Source organism: Falco naumanni, chromosome 7, assembly GCF_017639655.2.
Source record: "Falco naumanni isolate bFalNau1 chromosome 7, bFalNau1.pat, whole genome shotgun sequence".
Classification (NCBI taxonomy): domain Eukaryota; kingdom Metazoa; phylum Chordata; class Aves; order Falconiformes; family Falconidae; genus Falco; species Falco naumanni.
Genome location: NC_054060.1, coordinates 56,742,996 through 56,763,817, shown reverse-complemented (window position 1 = coordinate 56,763,817; position 20,822 = coordinate 56,742,996). Strand labels below are relative to the sequence as shown.

General features: G+C 34.0%; 1 protein-coding gene across 4 annotated transcripts in view; it reads right to left on the bottom strand.

Moving 5' to 3' along the window:
* Positions 1–20,822, bottom strand: part of DPH6 (diphthamine biosynthesis 6) — a 210,330-nt gene that overhangs the window by 139,588 nt on the left and 49,920 nt on the right. For all 4 annotated transcript variants that reach the window (XM_040601797.1, XM_040601798.1, XM_040601799.1 and 1 more), the window contains 2 exons: positions 18,903–19,021; positions 7,408–7,469 (listed from right to left, as the gene is read on the bottom strand). In XM_040601797.1, the coding sequence (XP_040457731.1) occupies positions 7,408–7,469; positions 18,903–19,021 (181 nt within the window). The remainder of the gene's footprint in view (positions 1–7,407; positions 7,470–18,902; positions 19,022–20,822) is intronic.

Here is a 20,822-nt window from a genome sequence, read left to right as displayed (position 1 = left end):
AAGACATTCAAAATGAGAAACATGACTGTCTTAATTATTCCCTGCTTTATAAATGGAGCAGGAAGAAAGTTTTTTTGCTGGAGTAAGGACTGCACAGATGCTGAATTCTTTAATTCTGTATTAATGTACCGTACTGATAGGGAGTAATCAAGCACCTGTACCATGCTGGACCATGGGGACACTCGTCCTTTTTCTGCAGGAGAAATTAATCTCCTCAGCAGCAGATTATATCACCTTCTAAAGTGTCCCAGCACTAGCTGCTTCAAGCCAAGTCCTGTACAGGTTCACATTAAGCAAGCACTAACATTCTGCTGTTAAGAATGAACTGCAGCCTCGACTCCACTGCAAACACCAATGTTACTATTGGGAATATTTATTTAACCACCACCTTATGCTTTTCCTTAGAGGAACAGATGCCCACCCATGATGCTTCTACAGTCAAAGTAGCAATGCAGTTCTCCACAAAATGTAGGAGAGGGTTTGAAAAAGTCTGTCTGGGGCTAGCAAACAATTTTAAATCTGTTCATCTATTTTTATGTAAGCATGAGACTGGGTTATTTAGGCATTGCACATTCAATTTTCATATGGTTACCAGAATATCTGTGGAGCAAGTCTATCTGATACATTCAAGTGAGACTGTATTTTTATTGTTGAGGCTGAATGTATAGTTTGTGTTACTTTACAGCTCTCTTTCAAAGTTTTTTATTTTTATAGTTCAAAGAGACTGTATTTTTATTGTTGAGGCTGAATGTATAGTTTGTGTTACTTTACAGCTCTCTTTCAAAGTTTTTTATTTTTATAGTTCAAAGACTGTTTACAAGTTCAGCCATCACCTTAGCTGACAAAAATAATTCAAAATTAGGTGTGACAGAAGAAAATTAAATACATGAACTTGAATGTTTTCATAAAGTCAAACACCACATTTTAAATTTAAAATTCAGTTAGTTAAACAAAAGGCCTGAATCCTCTTCAGCCTTTATTTTGGAGAAAAGTATAAATGCTCTGAGAAAATAATATCTTGGTAATGTTCTATGTGACTGTTTAGTTGTGTGGTGGTGTAAAATCTAAATCTCTTTTGGAACATATATTAAATCACTTTTCAATGTCTTGTTATGAGAGGTATTTTTCATTTTTTCTTTCACATTTTCTTCTAAAGAAAAGGAGCAGAAGAAAACCTTTAATCAAGTGCTCATTAAAAAATTACACTCCTCACATAAAAAAGAACTCCATCTGTCAACAATGGCAACAAGGTTTCTATAGGACAAATACATCAAGAATAATTAATGTTGATGCAACAAGAACGGACAACCTACAAAACAGTTAGTCAAAACCTTTTATTCTTCCTCTGTTGTTGCTTCTAGTGCAAAAAACCCTACGCAAAACTATTAAAAAAGTGAAAGAGAAAAAAACTAGAAAAAATCTAACTGTAACCTTTCCAGAGTGAATACAAGGAGTGACTGTTCTCAAAACTGGTAGCTCTGCTTGTAAACATCAGTGCCTAGAATAATTATTGGCAATTAACATTGAATACTCAAAAGATGTGAGACTATTTCCTATCTTTGTTGTGGGAAATACTAATTTGCAATGTCACTGGCTTCAAGATCATTCTTGACACCAATTATACAAGGTGCTAAAGGATTTTCAGTTCCCGCTAATGTCAACAGGAACTGAGGATATTCAGCAGCTCATAGAACAGATTCTTAATGTTCATTTAACAAAGTCAGCAATATTTTTTAAATGTCATCAATGACAACAGAACTTTGCCTTTTAGTCATTTAGAATATTAACATTTTTTGAAGACCAATTATTTTGTTTTGCAAGTTGGATGTTACATTCATAACAATACAACAGCTTAGACTCTAATCTAAATTTTATGATTGCTAAATCTGCCTTCTAGTTCAGATAAGCCAGAAAACAGCAAATTCACAAATTACATTTAACTTAAAATGCAAGTCCAATTCAAAATCCAAAAGCAATATAAGATGAAAACATCTTCTAGACCACACAAACCTAATCTTAACTCAAATACAGAATGAAATACAAGGTATATTAAAGGATCAGCCCAAACATAACTGGAAGAACAATCCCTTTCTACCATGGGAATGAATCACAAGGATTAAAGCTGACTTTCTCATTTAAGTTTAGTAAGCAAAGATAAAAGATATGAATTCAAGTGCTTCCTATTTGAAGTGAAAACTGTGCTCCCAGACAGAAACTGTAACACTTAGCAATCTCTGTATAATTACAGAAATGATCTTTACATCAAGAAGTACTCATCAACTTCTAAGGCAAGCATAGAAATGACTAAACATTTTCTTATTGTTTATTAGCAGAGATAGTACAGAAAAACATAACCATAATATACCATTCTAATAAAAAATTCTAAGGAGAGTGTGAGCAGCCCCTGAGATTTGTCAAGTTGCCAACAAATTCTTTACTGTAAAAAGCTAGGGCTCCTGGTATATAGGAAACAGTGGGACATGAAAGCAATTTAATAATTTAGCAATTATGTAGCAACCATACATCATTAATTAATCAAAGATCTACCATTTAGAAAAAAGCAGTAATTCAAGAACTTTCCTTGCCACAATGCCGGTGTCCTGAGCCAATAAAATTCACCCCTGATAAAAGTATGAGTTGCAGATCATCATTGTACTCACAAGTTCAACCTTCTGTATGTAACTTCAGAAAAAAAATTTGCAAAATTAAATCACAATTTTTCCCACTCAATCCTTGTTGGTTTTTCTGCTGCTACAGCAGTAAAAACACCTAACCTTTAAGTCAGTAATTATTATCATTGCTATTGTACACATAAACTAAAGTAAATCAGAAGACTGAAAATTTAGGTGACAATACATTTTTCCAAAGTTAAATAATTCAGTGGATGAAACCAGGTCTGGGTGGTGAGTTTGTTTGGTTTTTTGTTTTTGTTTTTTTTGTTGGATTTTTTTTGTGTTGTTGTTGGTTTTGTGTTTTTTTTTTAATTATCATTGATACACCTCTTGTAATGCCTCAACAACAGATTTTTTTCTAAAAAGAAAACTATTACTTTATGCTTATTTCTTGTATGTCCAAAAGACAAATTATAATAGGCACATTATAGTAATACAAGGTGATTTTGATATAGTAATACAAGTAAACTTTTAGTATAAAAAGTAAGTGAAGTCCTAATTCCTGATCACTAGTATCAGAGAAGTTGAACTTTGTGAATACATGCTAGAATGTAAAGCAGGATATAACCTACCAATCCCAAATGACTGAACACGTCATGTATGTTGTGGTTCAATACCAAAGACAATCTTATATTCAACACTGGCATTTTTCTGGGCACTTGTCCTGGTTTTGGCTGGGACAGAGGTTTTTTCTTCTCAGTAGCTGGTGCAGTGCTATTTTGGATTTAGTATGAAAATAGCGTTGATAACACACTAATGTTTAGTTGTTGCTAAGTAGCGCTTACTCTAAATCAAAGACTTATCAAGTTTCCCACACCCTGCAAGTGAAGAGGTGCACAAGAAGCTGGGAGGGAGCAGATCCAGGACAGCTGATCTGAACCAGCCAAAGGATATTCCACAGAATATCATACTGAGTATATAAACTGGGGGGAGTTGGCCGTGGCTTGCCGATCACTGCTCTGGGACTGGCTGGGCATCGGTCAGTGGGTGGTGAGCAATTGTAATGTGCATCACTTGGGGTTTTTTTCTTTTGGGTTTTATTCCTCTCTCCCTCTCTCTCCCTTTCATTATTATTATTACTCTATCTTATTTCAATTATAAAATTGTTCTTATTTCAACCAACAAGTTTTACCTTTTTCCTGATTCTCTTCCCAATCTCGCTGGGGTGGAGGGGAGTGAGCGAGCAGCTGGTGGTACTTAGTTGCCAGCTGGGGTTAAACCACAATAGCACTGAACTTCGGAAAATATAAACTGGTTTCCCACAAAACTAAAGAACACACAGAATACTATTTAATTAATTTTAAACAGAACTTGTAAAATTTCTCACAAACTTGCACATCAAACTAGGGAAAAAGCTGTAAGGTAAACCTCTCCACCTAGCTGAACAAACAACGTAAAGTTACATTAGATATCAATAGAGTACTCAAAAGAGAATCCCACAAGAATAGGAAAAAGTATAGATTAGCAAAAAATAACAACAACTAATTCCAAGGAATTTGTTGTGAAATTTGAAATTCCTGGTTTGATAATACAAAACAAATCAAAGATACAAGAGTATATAAAACTGTGGCAGTTTGGGGGATGTTAAAAATTAATTTATTATGGTGTTTGCTTTGGTATGGTCAGAATATTAAATTTTATTTCTCCTCCTTACTGAAAACTGTGAACTCCTTGCTCTCACATTCTGTCTACCAGAACTTCTGATGCTGAAGACTTCATTGGTTTGCAAAAGAGTATTTTTCACATTATAAACCTAAGCATTTCTCTTCAGTTTATAGTTAATGATTTGGTTTTATTAGGCCTTAAAGCCAACTAAGTATCCAGTAAAAACAATTTATTTGTACTGACTTTGACTTTCATAGCATGCATATGCACAAGAAACAGCCTCATGAACAAATAATCTGGCCTGACAGCCAGTTCCAATAGGGTCAGAATGCCCTACCAGTTCTACACCTTAAGCTACGCAGTCGTTGCTCTGCTTACTGTTGTATCGATAAAAGATAAAACCTGCAAATGTGGGATTTTGAGAAGTATTAAACCATGACAGAAGAATTTCAGTGAAACCAAGTAAGAACCACTTCATTTGAGCTATCAAACATCAGGAAGAATACATTTAATTCCCCAAAATACTAGGTACTTTTGGATTTCTTAGTTTATTGTTTTCTTTTTAAAATGAATGATGGTGAAATGAAATGGAGAAGAACACTTCTTAAGCCTTATTTTAATGATTCTCTATTAACATAACTAAAATTGCAATACTTGCTGCTACAGGTTTAAAGAAAGTCAAGACTACTGATTTAACTGAGGTGAGTAGCTACCCACCCTGCAGCCCCACTGAAGCTGCAACCTGAATATTGAGAACAGAAGCTTTCCGTGAATGCAGGGACTGCACTTTCCTCCTTTTGGCTTATTTAACTAGTCCCATACAAACATTAATTCATCCAAATGTGACTGACCAGTATGGAATTAATATTACAATGAAGTTGATGCTTCTGTTAAATCTGTTGCACAGTAAATTGTTCATTGTTTCATGATCACAAATTTTTATCCTTCCTTAGCTGTCACTTACCAAGTTCCTAAAGAAACAGCTCTGGTAGACAGAAACATTGCTTAAGTGATCTGCAGCAACAAACTGGGGGAGGAGCCCTTAAATGTTTACCCTACTCTTAAACTATGTGTTATTTCCTCGTGACTCCAGAGATCTTCCAAACAACCTTTCTAGGAATTTAGCAATCAGTAGCCACTTCTACAGTACATGCAGAACGTGACTTCTAATGTCAGTAAAACTGCTTTTCTGCAATAATGTTACTTTCTTGCACTATACAATGTTCCAGTGCCACAGCAGGCCTATGACACAAACATGGAGTGAAATGAAGACTCCAGTCCAGCACGTTTGCACAGCACAATGCCAGCTTAGCAGTCAAGCTCCTGGAAGCAGCCTAACCATGTTCACAAGTGGTGAACTGAACTTGTGGACCTTGGTTCTCCGTCAGCTTATTAGCTGAGCCAAACAGCCATGTTAATACACCTTTCAACTCAAGGTTTGCTCACTGCTCAATCAGATTATATTACCTAAATTGCAAAGCTCACCGATGCTTGAAGTGGTGAACCCATTCTCTCTTCCTTCTTTTTCCTGTAGAAATCCAATCTATACTTACCAGAAAGGATAAATCCACTCCCTCTTCTAACTGTTCTTGGATCTTACAGATATCCCTAGATTTAGCAAACTATTTACTGTTTTAAATATACCTTCATTATCACCCCATGAAATAAAGCATCTGCTAATGACACAATATGAACAAATGTTTTACATGTAGTTAATGTATACTTATTTTTGTGTAGTCCTACTGTATGTCTCTACCACTGTTTTTTTACCTGCACTACAATTATTTAGGAAGATATTTATTTCCCTGCTTTCCTTCCTTCCCTTTTTCTGGAGCAAGATAAAACACCTCTCCTTCTCATCCCCTGGTATTCTGAATCTTTGCTGTAGTTGAGATGATCTAAACATATAAGTGAAGCAAGACTTAGAAAAAGAGACAATGAAGAGGATTTTAATATCAACTATTTACATAGTTTATATAGTGGGGCAGAGGGGAGATTTCTGGGCAGATTCTCCAGCTCTGAAGCAGAAGCAACAAACTTCAAGCTAAGAACAGGCCAACAACAATCTCTTCAAGTAAGACTATTTGAACGTTCTGGACCTTCATTCTTCTTCTTCAGCTTTGCCAAGTACAAATTGTCTATCCTCTCCAGCCATGTAAATGACTAACAAAATTAAACTCAAGATACAAATCCGATTTAACTCTGCTGCCTTTCAGCGGCAAAAGAGATTTTTACAGTTCCTAAGAAATTCTGGTTACTTTTTCTTTCTCTTCTGCAAGTTTGCCATGCCCTTAATTGTTTCAGAAAAGCTGCTTACAAAGCCAGGCTGAACAGTAACTACCCAGATTAACAACAAAAACTATTTTTAGGAGATCGTTTTGGGCAAATTTAGACAGCTTACACTCATAAAAGTTACAGTAAAACTCTTTTAATAGCCAAACATGTAAATAATGGTGGGTTTTTAACAGGCTGGAGGACAAGGAACTGTGGTAAACTGGCTTTGTCACAGACAGTATATGAAAACATACTTTCAGAGCTGTTATTCTTAAACTGTGCTTAGCTTGATGTTTGATGCTCCTACATCAAACTCAAAGACTTGTGTACAAAAACTCTGGTTATTTTTTTTCCCCTAGTTAACTTTTCTTTAAATAAATCTGTTAGCTCTGCCTACAGGCATTCTCTTGCTTTGAGGACTATATAACCCTTTGTATAGAATTAAGTACATCCTTAGCAATAAACTTACTCAATATTTGAAATTACGTACCTAAAAAATGGTAGCAAACCTTCAGATGGGGAAGTTTTGTATCATCTATGATTTTTGCCACTACCATTCCTTGCTTATTTAGCTTTGTCATATTGACATACAAGTTAGTGTTCCTTTACTGCTGAACTATCTTGCCTTTAGTTTGTTTTAAAGATGCTGGCACACCTGTGAACTACCTCCATAATGTTTTTCATATTGAAAGTACACATAAAGCTTATACTGTACGTACAAAGACAAGCCTTGGTTTAGCACCTAATTTCTGAAAGTAACCAAGTAATTTTTTATTAAGGTCATTTTCCTGAATTTCTGCCTATGTTACTTTAATTGTAACTTTACCAGTATGAGTATCCTTTAACTAATACTCACCTCCAAAAGATGAGGCTCCATTTCATCCAGTGTCTTTCCTAGATGCTTATCTGGATCTAAACCTGCGGGGGAAAAAAAAGTGTAAAAATATTTTTTATAAAGTTCTGTTATGACAAAAAGAAAGGTGGCATCCCCCCCGCCCCAGCTCCCAAAGGTAGCATGTCTCCCTTAGAAATTAGTCCTACTGCATTTAAAATAATTTCTACCCTAAAAAAAATATACTTAGTCAGAATTTTCTCTTGACCCCTCTGGGGAACTGGGTTCTGTGTTTGTGGGAAAATACGGCCAATTACCTTTTCATTGTGTGTCAACTGGAAAAGCTGCTGTTTTCCTTTCTTAGAAATTTCACTAACCAGTGAAGTAAACATACAGGTTCACGGTAACAAAAATACTACATAGAAATTACCTCTTGAGTCAGAAGTTACCTTAGTCAATGCCTATTAAAATAAAATACAAGTTAATTTTTTTATAGTTCCTGCAAATTAGTGGAAGGAACACAGACTGTTTTCCATAATAAAAACTATTTTGCTGGATCACATTCTGTGTGTGCGTTACCCATGGAAGAAAGGTAAGATTTAAAAGGGATGGATATATAAAGAAAACTCAAGACTTACAGAATTCTTCAATATTGTACCTTCTAATCCATCACAAAATATTCTGTATGATGCCTACATTTTGATTTATTTTTTTTGGAAAAAAAAAGTAAGCTCTACTGGCATTTGATAATTCCTCTAACTTGCTCCTCTGTGTTCCTCTTTCAGCTTTCTGACTTCATGAGTTTTGCCAAGCCAACTCATGGCTGTTAAATGATCACTTTTTAAGAATAAGTCAAATAATTGGCAGAAATCAGCAGTGGGATAAAAAACGGCCAGGAACAACTGTTTCAAGAGCTGGCATCTTCTTCAACCAAATAATCCCAAATCCAACTAGGATACTTAAGTGGTCAAAAGGTTTTAATATATGAAGTAAATAAGAAAAAACAAAAATTGTGACTTCTAAAAGTGAAGGAAAACTGGTAAATTTTCAGTGCTCACACTCTTTACTACTCTTAATTATTGTGGTTTCATTTTTTTTACTGATTGCAATTCTTGTCTATTTTTTCCTACTCTATTGCTTTATACAATAATGGGTATCATTAAAGAGCTGCCACCAGAATGACTCCATTTAGAAGCAATTTCTGAAGTATGTACCTTGCAAAGCACTTTAGATCATTGATAATGAAAGCTGTTATATAAATGTATGATATACTATTTTATAAAGTCGTTGATGAGTTCGAATAGCTGATATGCCTTTTAATTTTTACAATGATGGTCTTGGTATATTTAAATTCCTGTGAAACTAAAGCAAGTTAGAGTGAATGAGATCTCAAAACATTAAGAAAGTTTTTAAATATTTCATTAAAGCACATTAAAAATTCTCTTACTATCTAGGGGAACACTGTAAAAACTGCTTAATAATTAAAGTGAAAGAGGACTGAGGTTTTTTTCTCCCTCTATTCTTTTTTAATATTGGTTTATTGCTCTTTATTAACAGACTAAAAATGTGTGTTGCTAGATATAAGATGGTAATTTATGCTTATGGAAATTATTTTGAAATATTTTCATTTAATTTCAATAGTTCAAATAATTCTGATAATATCTTCCAACTTACACCAGCTTAGCATTATGTCCTTGATTTTAATGGGAAAGGTATTAGGCTAAACAAGCATTTTCTCTTAAAATAAATGAATAATAATGAGTACCATGGTACAGTACTCATTTCACACATCTACAATAACATTCTTCATTAACATAATTACTTTTCTAAGAAAAGCAATTCCTTTCCTTGATAAAAACAAATTAGTTTATTTTAAATTTAAACCAAGTGCTATATTACAAACATGTGAGAAAGGAAAAAGTTGTCAGAACCAGACACACCAACACATTATTTCTTTCACAACTTCTCTTTGATATTAGGAAGGATACACCTATTGTACTGCCCCTTAATGAACCCAAAATAATCACTTAAAATAAACTATTATATAAGTAGTATGTAAAATACAAATAAATTGCATATGTATACACTATGGGTGAACTCTTTAGAATATCCCACACCTACCTGAAAATCTGTGAAAATGTAATGTACGCTTTCTGTTTCTCAGTAGAATTCTATTTTTGGATAGCTTGTCTTTCTTTTGAAAAGTATTTTTTTCCTTTAGTTTCCAATAGGTTTGTATTGTGAGTGAACAGAAACTGTCTGCTAAAGGCATCAAGAACCAATGTAACCTGTAATTTGCAGAACCAGTAATCCATATCTCAAATCTCTAATGGTATGCATGTATAGATGAAGCTGTACATCTACTGCTACTATTACTGTGACAAAGTATCTCCAACCATACTTACAAAGCAGTTAATATAAATCTACACTTCTATTTGGTACGTTTTTCTTTAAAAAAAGGAGTAGATTGATTCAGATTCTTAAAATGATTTACACTAAAAAGAAGAATAATGTATTGTAAATTCTCAGTACATTCCATTTAACCACACCCTACAGATTTTTCCTCCATGAAACTAGATATGAAGAAAGCTGGATGGGTGGATAAACCAACAACAAGGTCCAGGGCCTGGATGACTATATGTAGAATTAAGAAATTAATTAGGAAAGGAACTATAATTCGTGGCACTGACATCTATTTTACTTAACTCACATGTATCAATGGGAAGCAATTACAATTCAATTAAAATATTCACTTTTATTACTCTACTGACTGACCTTGAAGTTAATGCCTGTTTTATTTAATTGCATCATCTATGAATAAATGTTAACCCTAGAATGTTATGCCCCATTATTTTCAATGCTTCAACTCCCCAACTGAACTATATCAATTTATTATGTGCTGTCAAAGAAAGCAAGTGGGGCTTTATTTCTTTGAGACAGACCAGCACATGGTGACAGAAACATCTTGAAAGGTTTGATAATGCTGTTTTTAACAGTGCTCAGTAAAACAAAATTGTGCGCTCACTTCCAGTTTTGTGGCCTAGTTTTACTGTAAAATCAGTGTGCAATAGCACAAATGGTATAATCAGTTCAAAGTAATTTCTCCTCCATCTATAATTCCTGATAAATCCACTGATGGGAGCAGAACTCCTTCCTGCAGATACCAACAATGGTTGCAGAGCCCTCTTGGTCACAGCCACAAGACAAGTGCTGTAGAGAACTGCAGCAATGCCAAAAGACTGGGGCAGAAACTCAGGGCTTTGTTCTGTAGTGATAAAAATGTACCAAAGAACATTACTAGAAGGCATTTCACTAGTGTGAAGTTAAGAGGAACTGTACTTTAAATGGTTCACTTTGTACACATGTATTAGTGTAGCATAAAACCCTCACCTGAGGGGTAACTACCTGATACTACTTGCATTTATCAAGACCATTAGAATATCAAGTTCCATTTTCACGGCATTACATTCAGCTGATAAAATCCACATTCTAAAGCCTCATCCTACTAACAAGAACATGTTTTGTACGTGTTCAGAATTTTAAAATAGTCTTGATTTTTAAAGAAAGTATTTTAATATAAAAAACCTGTATTTCCACCTCTTAGTAAAATGCTGAATAAATAAATAAATCATAATTATTGGCTTTAAGAAATGGTGGTACATAAAGTTATTCTGAAAGCTACACTGAACCAAACTCTAACCTATAACATATGAACGTACTGTGGAAGAATCACTACCACACACACATCTCAATAAAATATGAGTTAAGCAGTACCTGTTGATAATATAGGGAAAAACCTCTCTGCCATAAAATAAGGTTAGAAACAAATATGGAAATAGCTATCTATTATCACCCTTCTTGAAATTTCATATACGTACAACTTAGTAAAGACTCCTGGAGAAAAAATTGGAACTTCTTTTAAAGTTACAGCAACTTAAAGTTCCCTTCTTTTTCCTGACTTCTTGGAAAGTATTGTTGAGAAAACTAGTAACTCCCATCATTAGGCATGACAGGGACCAAGATTTAACTTCTGATGATGGAGGGCAGTATAATGCACAACAAGGTTTCTGGAAAGTTCCTAGTCAGCTGCTCACCCAAAGAAGAATTACTTAGAACTTTAAGTAAGAAAAGAGGGAATGAAAGACTTAAGTTTTCTGGAATCAAAACTAACCTTTTCCACTGTATTTTCAATTTATTTTTCAGGAAGAAAACAGGGTTAACAAGGATGTGATGGAATCTTCAGGTACAGAAATACGGAGAGAAAGGAAAAGAGTATAAAGGATAGATGCAACCACTCATCTTAGAATTGAAACAGAGAAAATAGGACTATTTTTGAAGGTAAAATCCTCTACTTTAAATGTTTCTTTGTTTTCTTTCTTTTTGAAGCAACATCACTGATTTGCATGAGCAGGATCAAGCACTATTCTTTAAACAATACAGAATCAAAGAGTATGCTTCTAATAGCACAGAAAAGCCCATACACAAATGTATTAGTTGGTAAAGCAGCTTTACTCTGCCGGAATGTCAGATACCCTTCATGATATAGGACTGCACCTGCCACAGACATATTAATGCACTGAAAATCTATACCTTAAATTGCCGTAAGGTAGATTATTCTTTTAGCTTTCATTTCCACAAAGAGCTGGGAAGTAAACTTTTTGTCTGGTAGCATAACTTGACAGGTTCATAGTTGATTCTTAACTTTCTCATAACTGTCACACACAAAAGGCTGCATAAAAATGGTGAACTGGATGGATTCCTTGAATTTCTTTTTCCAAAACATAAAAAAAAAAAAATTAAAAGCTGCTTAATTTTCATATAAAAATGAAGGAAAGTGCAATAAATAATTGGATATTACTCCATCTAGAAAAGATTTTATTTGAGAGGAACATACTTCTAATATATTGTATAAAAGAGAAAAATTCATGCAACTTGCTTATGTGCCTACTTATTTTTCCTCTTTTTTTTTCTTTTTCTCTTTCCCCTTTTTTCTTTTTTTTTACTGATTTTTTTTTTTTAATTTATTTTAATGGGGTAATTTATCCAGGGTGGGAATAGTACAGGGATAGAATCTGAAGATATAGTAACTCTTTTCAAGCTAAGTGGTAAAGTTATAAAATTTTACTCCCAAATTGGTTCTAGCTTATGCTTCCAGTAGAGTTTCTTTAGGATCACGGTTTATCTTCTTTCTCAGAAGTTCATCAAATATTTTCTAAACTAGGTTAGTCTGATGTCATCAAATTTTAGAATTCTAAGAGGTAAAGGGCTCTAAAACTCTTCATACTAGCAATGTTTATTTTATCTGTAATCTCTTGTGGTTTTGTTTGTTGGGTTTTTTTTTAACATCAAAGTTATTTGTGTTCTAGTTACATCTAGGATTCAAAGCAACTTAGCTCTGCCATTTCAGGAACAGAAACCTCAATAAGTCTTTGAAGAAATTTTGTATTGTTTCATCAAATAACAAGGCAATATTGTCACGCAGATACTTTTAAAACACTAAGATGTTCACAGTTTAAAAAGACATTGTTGAAGAATTGTTTCGTAACAGCATCAAACTGCTTTTAATCAAATCCAAAACTCTATATAGCAAATGGTTCAGCTCCTTGAAAATACTGCCCAGGTCAACCTCCTCTCAGGACTTTCAACAGACTTCAGAGACTTAAAAAGTTATTACAGGTTTGTAATAGTAAGAAAGCCACATATGTATGACTTTCCCAATATAAAACTGTTTTCAGTGTTTCTAACTTTAGCATACTGAAATGTTTTGAGTAGAATTACTTTAGAGCACTGTTTATTAATCTATTCAATTCAAAGATTCAACCATTCCAGCACTGTAGTGGATGTAAAAGGATGTGCTGTCTTGTCCCTGTTAAAGAATTCTGGTTTTTCCATGCTCTGAACAGTTCTAGTGCTATTAAGATTTGAAGAAAAGGGTTGAAATTTCATTCAATGGTAGAGAAAGGGTCATGATGCAAGTGGCAAAAATTGTCACTTTCATTAAATCCATCCCATGCAGACATGTTATAAACCTTTAAAAAGTCACAGTGCACAAATGGATCAACAGAGACTTCTGACAGGAGAGATCAGTAGATCACCTGCAGAAGGACGAAGGCCAGAGCAGAAATAAAGGATCAGATTGAGACAAGAAGTCTCATAAACCTTCAACTCAGAAAGACCTGGAAAGCAAGCATCTCTGGTTCTCACAACACAGATATGCCTTTAAAGGTTTTAGTTTATGCTCTGTTTCAGCACAGAGATCTGCACAGTGAATGTGCATCCAGAACTTATATCTTACCAAGCATTAAAGAGCAGCAAGTAATATGCTAGTATTAACAAGACACTGCTGCTATCTCTTGATTTTCATTCTATTAAAATTATTTCTGCTTTTGACATCTCTTTTTCTTCCATTATTTTTCAGTTCAAAGTTCTCTGACTATTTTTCTGTCTCCTTCACTAGAACCTTTACTTCCTTTTCTTTGTCACGGTAAATGCCTAATAGTCCATTCTTAGCCCACTGCTTCCATTTCACTTTTTCTTTAGATGATCTGATCTCCCCAAATTGCAAAGAGATCTTTCCACTTTAAAGCCATCTCTCTCCAATGTTGTCTGTATCTGACATGTCCTTAAGAAGCACTGCACTCAACTTTCAATTGCTTTTCTGTTTTCGGGCAGATTCACTTTCCCACTCTTCCTTCCAACCTGTGTCATGTTACTACTGAAAATTGCTCAGTATTAAAAAATAGAGACATATATTAAAAGAACACTGTTCCTTCCATTGCACAGATAATGTGCTCCAACAGAACTCACATGACCACCAATTTACTTCAGGATGTGATCTGACATTACAGCCAACACAACCCAATTTAACAGTAAGCTTTCCATTGAAAGAGTTTTGTCCTCTATGTGGCCCATAGCATCTACACAGCAAGTTCCCTGCACACACTAAAAAGCAGCACTTCTCTGCTGGATCACCAAGCTGCAGCCACAGAATCGCTGAATTTTACAGAGGCAGAAGCAAGTAGAGACTTGTGGTTTGGAAGAGTCAGCTAGAAGGGGGCAGGAAAGATCAATCTTGTGGCAGCAACTCACTATTAGACCAGTTTACCTGTAACACCAAAGTACACCCTCAGGAACTTAACCAGGAACTGTGTGGTGCTAGCTCTTTTTAAATGTACTACTTTATTTGTAAATCTTACTTCCATGAAAATTAACGGGAGTCTGGCTATCAATTTCAGTCAGTCAGGATTTCACTTTTGTCCACCAGTGGCAAACAAATAATAAACGATAATGCAGACACCTAGGTGGTAAGGTATAAATAACAAACAAAAGCTCTAGGTACTGATTTCATTATACTGAGAAGTAACATTCTCTTTCTCTGAATTAAAATCTCATATACAAAAACATACACGTCCCTACACTATCAACTTTTCAGAGGATTCTATGTACACCAGGAATATACCAATCTTCTTGATGTTGCAATACAAGCATCAAGATCTTCTCGCAGCAAAGAAGACTCGAGTTAAATATACATAGTTTAGATAGCTCATTTTAGAGAAGGAACTTTAGAATTTGTTGACAGACAGGAGATGGCAATGTCTCCCTAAGGCCTCATTACTGTGTTGTTGGTGGGAAAGTCTGGGTAAGTGTCTAGGGCCTACACCACCTCAACATCTTGGCTTTCTCAGCCCCTGTGATTTCAAGTCTACCCATGGCTGAGCATACAGGTTGTCTAGAAGCACTCATAGCAGCCAGACCTACAAGGTAAATGATAGAGCCATGGCATAAGAGTCCCACTTTGTAGGTAGGCTGAGGACCACGGCTAATCAGCTCTGATACAAACTTTCCGCTTTTATTATTGTCCAACAGTTGAACAGTGTTACGGTATCATTTCTCTCCTGTGGTCCAAAGAACAGCTAGAAGTTAGAAACACAATTTAACCATTAAAGAGCTTTTTTTTTGCAGCTTAGTATTTCTATTATCTGATCTCATAATTACCATGTTTTTTCAGTATTTAATTCATTAATAAATCATTAACTTACTACAACCACACTGGGAAGAAGCTGCAATGTATAAAGTAAATAATGCATATTAATCCCCTAAAAGACAGAAATTTGAGTTTATATTCTGATTTTGACTGAAACATTGAAGCAGTAATCACACACACACATATTTTCTCAAACTACAATGTGCACTAAAGGTAAATGCTAGTTTTAAAACTTCAAAAAAACTAGAATCACTGAGGACAAGCTACGTTAACTGCGTAACATAAAACCAATTTCAACTATATACTCATATATATGATAACTGAAGTTTGTCGTATTTTAAAATGTATAGTGGCACTTCAGTTTTATTGTTAATTCTTAACAAGATTTAGCTATATCTTAATAAAGTAAAACTAAACAGAACTCAATGCTTGATTTTTGCTGAGGACTATAATGTGAGGAACCCAAACACTCCTTCCAAATGTAACCTTCCTCCTCCTCTCACTTCACCTGAGTATTACACCTTGTAATTAGAAGCAATTTGCTTTAGAACATGGCACAGGTAAGACCAGTACACAAAGTTACCATGATTAAAAGTTGAATCTGTTCTATGCATACTCTGCCAATTAATTAGTATCTTAATCCACAAAATGTGTCCAGAAAGCAAGGATGTCAAACCTGCATCTTATTATTGTGCTACATTACACTTTATTATACACAGTGCTATATTACGCTGTCTCATAGGAGCAATGGATATTACTGGAATTTCAGGCACACATACATTAAAAACAATCAACAGCTGCTTCTATTTTACCTGTTACTGAGTACCTCCATTCTGACTTTCTGGGAATTCCACTGAAGAGGGGTATATTTCAAATATAAAAGTATCATGCATCATACATATATCTTTAGCAGCAAGAAAATGGCACTGAAGACAAGTATGCATAAGCAGCCTTTTTAAGAAAAAAAATAATTCAGGTCTGCTGCTAGATCATAGAATGTTCTTCTGTCATCATTAAAGCTTCTGAAACACACTCTAAAGGAAAGAAAGCTGATCTACTTATAGATCAACAGAAGGCATGGGAAGGAGGCTTGCTAACAATATTTCTTTTGCATGTAAGTGAGAGCAATTGGTATCCCATCTGGAAAAGCACAGTACTCTGAGATAGAAAACTCTTGCCACCGGCAAAATTTATGGTATTAATTTGTAATAGTGGATTTAGGGAAATGTATTAAACTAATGCTCATTTACTTGCATAATTATGTGTTTTCTACATAAAACGACAGGCTTTTACCTTGTCAATACCAGCACTGAGTTAATGGAAAACAGGACAAGATGGGTGTACAAGTATGCCAGTGCTGATGAATGTCAAGCTCAGGTTACAGATTTGCTTCTTGCATTAACATCTGTACAATGTACCATCTAATGCATTATCCTTCAGATTCTTAAATCTGCTATTTTAAATATTTTCATTGCAGTTTAGCTTTGATTATTAATCTAAGAGGCAAAAAGTTAAACTGTATCTTATCTTCTTTGCCACTTGATATGTTAAACAGCCTTCATACCTTAAATCCACTTTAATAAGGCATGCAATTATTAAAGCATTACAGGATGGCCCTGGAGCACAAAAGCTCCATTAAATTTGCTTACATCTAATTACGTCTGCCTGAGGCAGGTGAGAAATTGACTCTGATAAGATCTTTCTTTTACCTGTAGCCAAAAAAATAAAAAGGGGGGAAAAAAAAAAAGAACCTTGAAGTGATTTTCTATCTAATTGCTATCTACAAGTATTTATGGTATTCGCTCCTTCAATGAATAGCCCACAAAGCACTCTTTGTGCACTAACTAGTGCATTTTAAGGTTTTTTTTAGACTGTAGCATACAAAAGACAAGCTTATCTTGCTGCAGGCATAAGACAGGTCATCAATGACATCTACTTCTGAAATAGTTTTATCTATTATTTAAATAATCTTTTCTTTAAAAAATAATTCTGATGTGGAAAAGCATGTCATATATTCTTTGTGGACTTTATTTTTTCTTCATATCAGCACAAGCAATGAAAGCATTGTATTTAATGGAAAAATAACATAAATATGAAAAAGTACTTTACATGGTCTGAAAACTATTCCTTAAATTTATTTTTTTTCCAATTTAAAAAAGAAGCGTTTTATAGCAGAAAACACATCATTCCACTCCTATATATTTGTAACTTGCCTTCCAAAATTCAGGAAAATGTTATTAAATTACATTGCTTGTTACCTGTGAGTGAATGAGGGAATGCGGCATTTCTAATCATTGTTCCCTCTAGCAGCCCTAGCAGATCCTAGAGAACAATACAGCGAGACCATAGTAGTGGTAATGTAATAACTAGTTAGAAACTATACCAGCTAAAGAGGAATAAATATATTTTTTTAAAAAGATTTAATTTAAAAAAAAAAAAAAGTAATGGAATTCATCCAGTGTAAAGAGATTATAATTCAATTTTTGGTTAATATTTAAGAGGAAATTACTTTGTTATAAATTATTCTTTAAAGAAGACAGACATTAGGAGTTGATGTGAAAGTTGCCCAAATAAACCAGCCATCAGACTTCTAATTATACAACACTATTTTTAACATCTTAACTGCTGACGCCACCAATGCTCTTGTATTATACTAGCCATTTGTCGGTATAAGGTACCACAAATCTATAGTTACCCAAAATGAAAAGATTCTTTGGTCACACTTTATACTTAAGACCTCATTTGATACTCCTAAATGAAAAACTGCATAGAGGCCTGAAACGAATCTAGTACCGTTATGTTTTTCATGTGCTTCTTCGGTTTATAGAGCACGTCATTCAATAAGCCTTCCTATAAAACTTCATTAAACCTTATTTTTACATGCAAACAATAAAAAAATATGTTATCTTTCATATTTATTTGTTTCATTATACAAACCTTATTTTACATATTTGACAATGAAAAGACAGGTTGATTTGCTGGCATACTAAACTACTGCACTGCAAATACCATTTTTCTGAAGGCAATGATGAACTATTTCTATTTGCTATATGCTTACCAACTCAAAGACTGTTGTTACACAAAATGTTTTGGCCTCTTCTAATTACATCTTGTTTGATGTTAATTTGCTGTATTTCTATTAAAACCTTCACGGTTGCTTTATAATATTGTCTAGCCACCAGCCTGCATCATCTATAAATGACAGTACTGTGAACCACTGAATTATGCATGCATCTTTACTGCAACTCAAAACCAAAACAGAACAAAAAAATTACAAAAGAGATTTAATGACTATGCTAGGAAGAATTACTTTTCAGCTTTTCCATGTCTCTTCTAAGAATGAATTACATACAGGTAAATTAATTACTCAAACATCATGACTGTTATTCAATGACATGATTTTGAAAAAAAATCTTCATACTAACATTTCATATCCTGAAATATAGGAAAAAAAATATCTTTTTTTTCTGTTATGTTGTGAATTTTTCCATGGGAAGTTTCAGTAGACTACATTGCTCAGAATCTGAATACGTACCAAAAGCTGCCACTTTTATGATTATGGCTTGAATGTTAGATGATATCATTTCTTTAAGCAATATTTCCTGGTTCCGACGCCAAAGGTAAGCTAAAGGCTGAAGATTAAGCCTTCTGCATCTTAAAAAAAAAATGAAAAATTGGATAAAGCCAAGCATTATGCTTTTACGCAGTATCGTTCATGTAATATTAAAGAAAACTAATTTCTCTCATTTCCTAACTTTAAATAATTTTCCTTCTACAATTTCAATTACTATACTTTACTATTCCTAGATTTCAGTATATACATTGTTTAATATTAAGAAAAATGAAATAAACCACTACTGAAAATAATTCATCTATTTAAGTAAGATGTAACTCACTGACGTAAACAGATTTGCATGGGAACATAAGAGCAATCATGAAAAAATGCATTTCTAAACTTTTAGGAATACAAACCAGTTAATATCTTAGGACGTGATCACTTTTTATGAACACAGTTAAGGCAAGAGATACCACTCTGTGATAAATGTGGCTCGCGTCACTAGTGCAATGTGCTGAATACACTCAAGAAACCTGTAATTTGTATCAACACCCAAGGAAAAGAATAAATCGGGAAAATATACTCAGCTTGTCACACAAATTAACAACTTGTTAATGTAAATTTAATAGTTTTGATACATAATATATCTAGTCAGCATTTGATTCACAGCATTTGATTCTTTATCAAATTAGAGAATCACTAATTTGCACTATCGGTAGGTAACTCTTCTGCAAATTGCACCATCAGTTGGTGATAAAATGTGCAATGTCTAGTTCCTGAAAAACTTAAAAATTTCACTATGTGACCAGCTCAGAGCACTCAAAAATTACCTTTATTTGTCAATTATCATTGTTTATCTAATATATGGGCTTTATTCTGTATCTTAGATAGACCCACTAGTAAGACTTCACAGTAAAATGGATGTTTTATACTGACATGTAAATCCACAGTTAGCACCCATATAATCTGATTGGTTTTGTTATTACTTTTATATATTATAACAGAGCACTAAGTTGTGAAATTAACAGAAACATTTAGCAACTCTGAATGTGAATTAGTTCCTGTAAGTGCCTAACTTCAGCTAACAAATTAGCTGAATCCAAGTAACCGTATGGTTTATGTGAAACAATTTTATTGCAAGGGGTAAATCTACAGATAAATGTAGTATTTTTTTTTTTACCACTGAGCAACCTTGGAATTAGTCAGGTCTGTTAGGAACATTGTGATGTCATGTCAATCTTTTGGCTGTGGTAAAAGATCTGAAACTCACAATCAACAAAAGCAATATTTTCAAAAATATCTAGTATCATGATCAAGCAGTCATTAAAGTGTTTTAAGTGTAAGGGAAATGAAAAAGAAAGGAGCTATTTCTGACTGTAATTTACCTATGTGAAGTGTAAAGAAAACACCCATGCTGTATAACTTGCTGATGTGAATCAAGTTGGCACAGCATTAACTTCACCATTTTACTGTTCATAAAGGTTTCCAGATATCTGCTGTTATCAGCAAATAACTAAAGAACTCATGAAATCATAATTAATTTTTAACACAACATATTTTTGCATTTCATTGGACATACATAGTGAAATTTTTTTTCCAGACTCTAATCAAATCTTGGTCTATATAATACATGCACTTCCCATTACGTAATCCTTTTTAAAAAATTAAGACTCTTAAAAGTATCATGATCTATCTAGACTTAAAGAGTGTGCACTCTAGAAATGACAAATGAAAGCTCCTGATTAATGATAACAGATATTAGATTTTAAGGAGGTCAGGGAAGATAGGCACACGAGGATTCTCTTGCATTTAATTCCTGACCAGTCACAGGATGTTCCTCTATATTAAGACTGTTGAAAATAGAGATACTTGACTACCACACTGTAGTCAATGGAACTC